This window comes from Amphimedon queenslandica, unplaced genomic scaffold (assembly GCF_000090795.2).
Source record: "Amphimedon queenslandica unplaced genomic scaffold, v1.1 AMPQUscaffold_9648, whole genome shotgun sequence".
Classification (NCBI taxonomy): Eukaryota; Metazoa; Porifera; class Demospongiae; order Haplosclerida; family Niphatidae; genus Amphimedon; species Amphimedon queenslandica.
This window is the reverse complement of record NW_003550080.1, coordinates 1,244-2,536: the sequence shown is the minus strand read 5'-3', so window position 1 is coordinate 2,536 and position 1,293 is coordinate 1,244. Positions and strand designations below refer to the sequence as shown.

At 33.3% G+C, this 1,293-nt stretch overlaps 1 protein-coding gene across 1 annotated transcript; it reads right to left on the bottom strand.

Moving 5' to 3' along the window:
• Positions 1 to 38: 38 nt before the first annotated feature.
• Positions 39 to 1,093, bottom strand: LOC109590691 (uncharacterized). Its single transcript, XM_020006576.1, has 4 exons — positions 768 to 1,093; positions 436 to 637; positions 225 to 390; positions 39 to 170 (listed from the first exon to the last, which is right to left on the bottom strand). Exons 1-2 carry the CDS (start codon positions 1,083 to 1,085, stop codon positions 521 to 523), a joined length of 435 nt encoding a protein of 144 aa, XP_019862135.1. The 5' UTR covers positions 1,086 to 1,093; the 3' UTR covers positions 39 to 170; positions 225 to 390; positions 436 to 520.
• Between the last annotated feature and the right edge of the window lie 200 nt (positions 1,094 to 1,293).

The following is a 1,293-nucleotide window of genomic DNA, read 5'->3' as shown; positions in this document are numbered from 1 at the left end:
ATTAAACTTAGCAGGAAAAAATATTTTAAAAAGGCAGCAAGCTATTATTAAAACTAGCACTAGTAGTATTATAATTAATATAGAAATTGCTACAATATAGCCTTGATTTGATTTTTCGATTGGATTAGAGCAAGTAGAATTACATTCAGAAATCATCATTCTACATTGATCTACAAAATTTTCGATATAAAAACGCTACATATAAAGCAGATTTTATTACATACTTTTTGCCTGTTCAGAATTAATGTAGTGTGCTTCATTACGAGGTAGCTGTATATTCTTGTTCCATTCTCCTTCATTTGCTACCACTGATTCATTATTAACAGTGATGGAATCATATGATATATTATAGCTTAGATTTGTATACTGTGGGTCTGAAGTGTTCAATGCCTACAGTTCTTATGTACATTAAATTCTGTTTTTTATTATACTTACCAGTTGTATAGAAATTGTGATATTAGCACAACAACTATCACTGCAATCATCAGTAGTACCATTTGCAATAATAGTAACATTGAAGCTAGGAGTGCCTAGATCTAGTAATAAGAGCTCCAGGTTCAACAGGATTAGCAACGACATCCAAATTATTACATTCATCATTGGAAGGAGGAGGAGGACTATTTGGCACATTAACAGCCTATAAATATGTTTATCATAATGTAATGTATAACAAAGGTGCTAATATTATTCTCATAATAAAGATTAACATCTCCTCTCTATAATCAATACTAATTAGATAATAGATGCCTCAAAATTATCAACATTACCTTATTAATATCTCCAGTAACTGTATCAACACGTTGATCAACAGCAGGTATAGCAGTAGTATCAGTCCTTTTAGCAACAACAGCATAAGTAGGAGTATCGTTAACAGTAGCCATAGCAGCAGTAGCAGTGTTATTAGTAGCCTCATTATCAGCAGTATCAGTATCAGTAACAGTAACAGTAATAGTGTCAGCAGCATTAGGATCAGTAGTGTACTCATTATCATGAATATCATTTGATGTTGTTGATGATATGCTGTCCTCAACAGTTGTTTCTTGTGTGGTCGTTGATGTAAGGGATGGACGTGGCTCTTGTGTCATTGATCCCTGAATAACAATAATAATACAATATCAATAACAAGTTCAATAATTGCATAGAAATGACAGCACTGCAACTACAGGTGAGCGATTCCATAATCTGAGTCTCAGTATTGAGTACTGAATGAGTTGCTTATGCGTCAATGTGTTATGTATAGGTTATACACCGAGGTAGAGGTTTCTATGGTATTTATTAACCGAGCGACGCAGT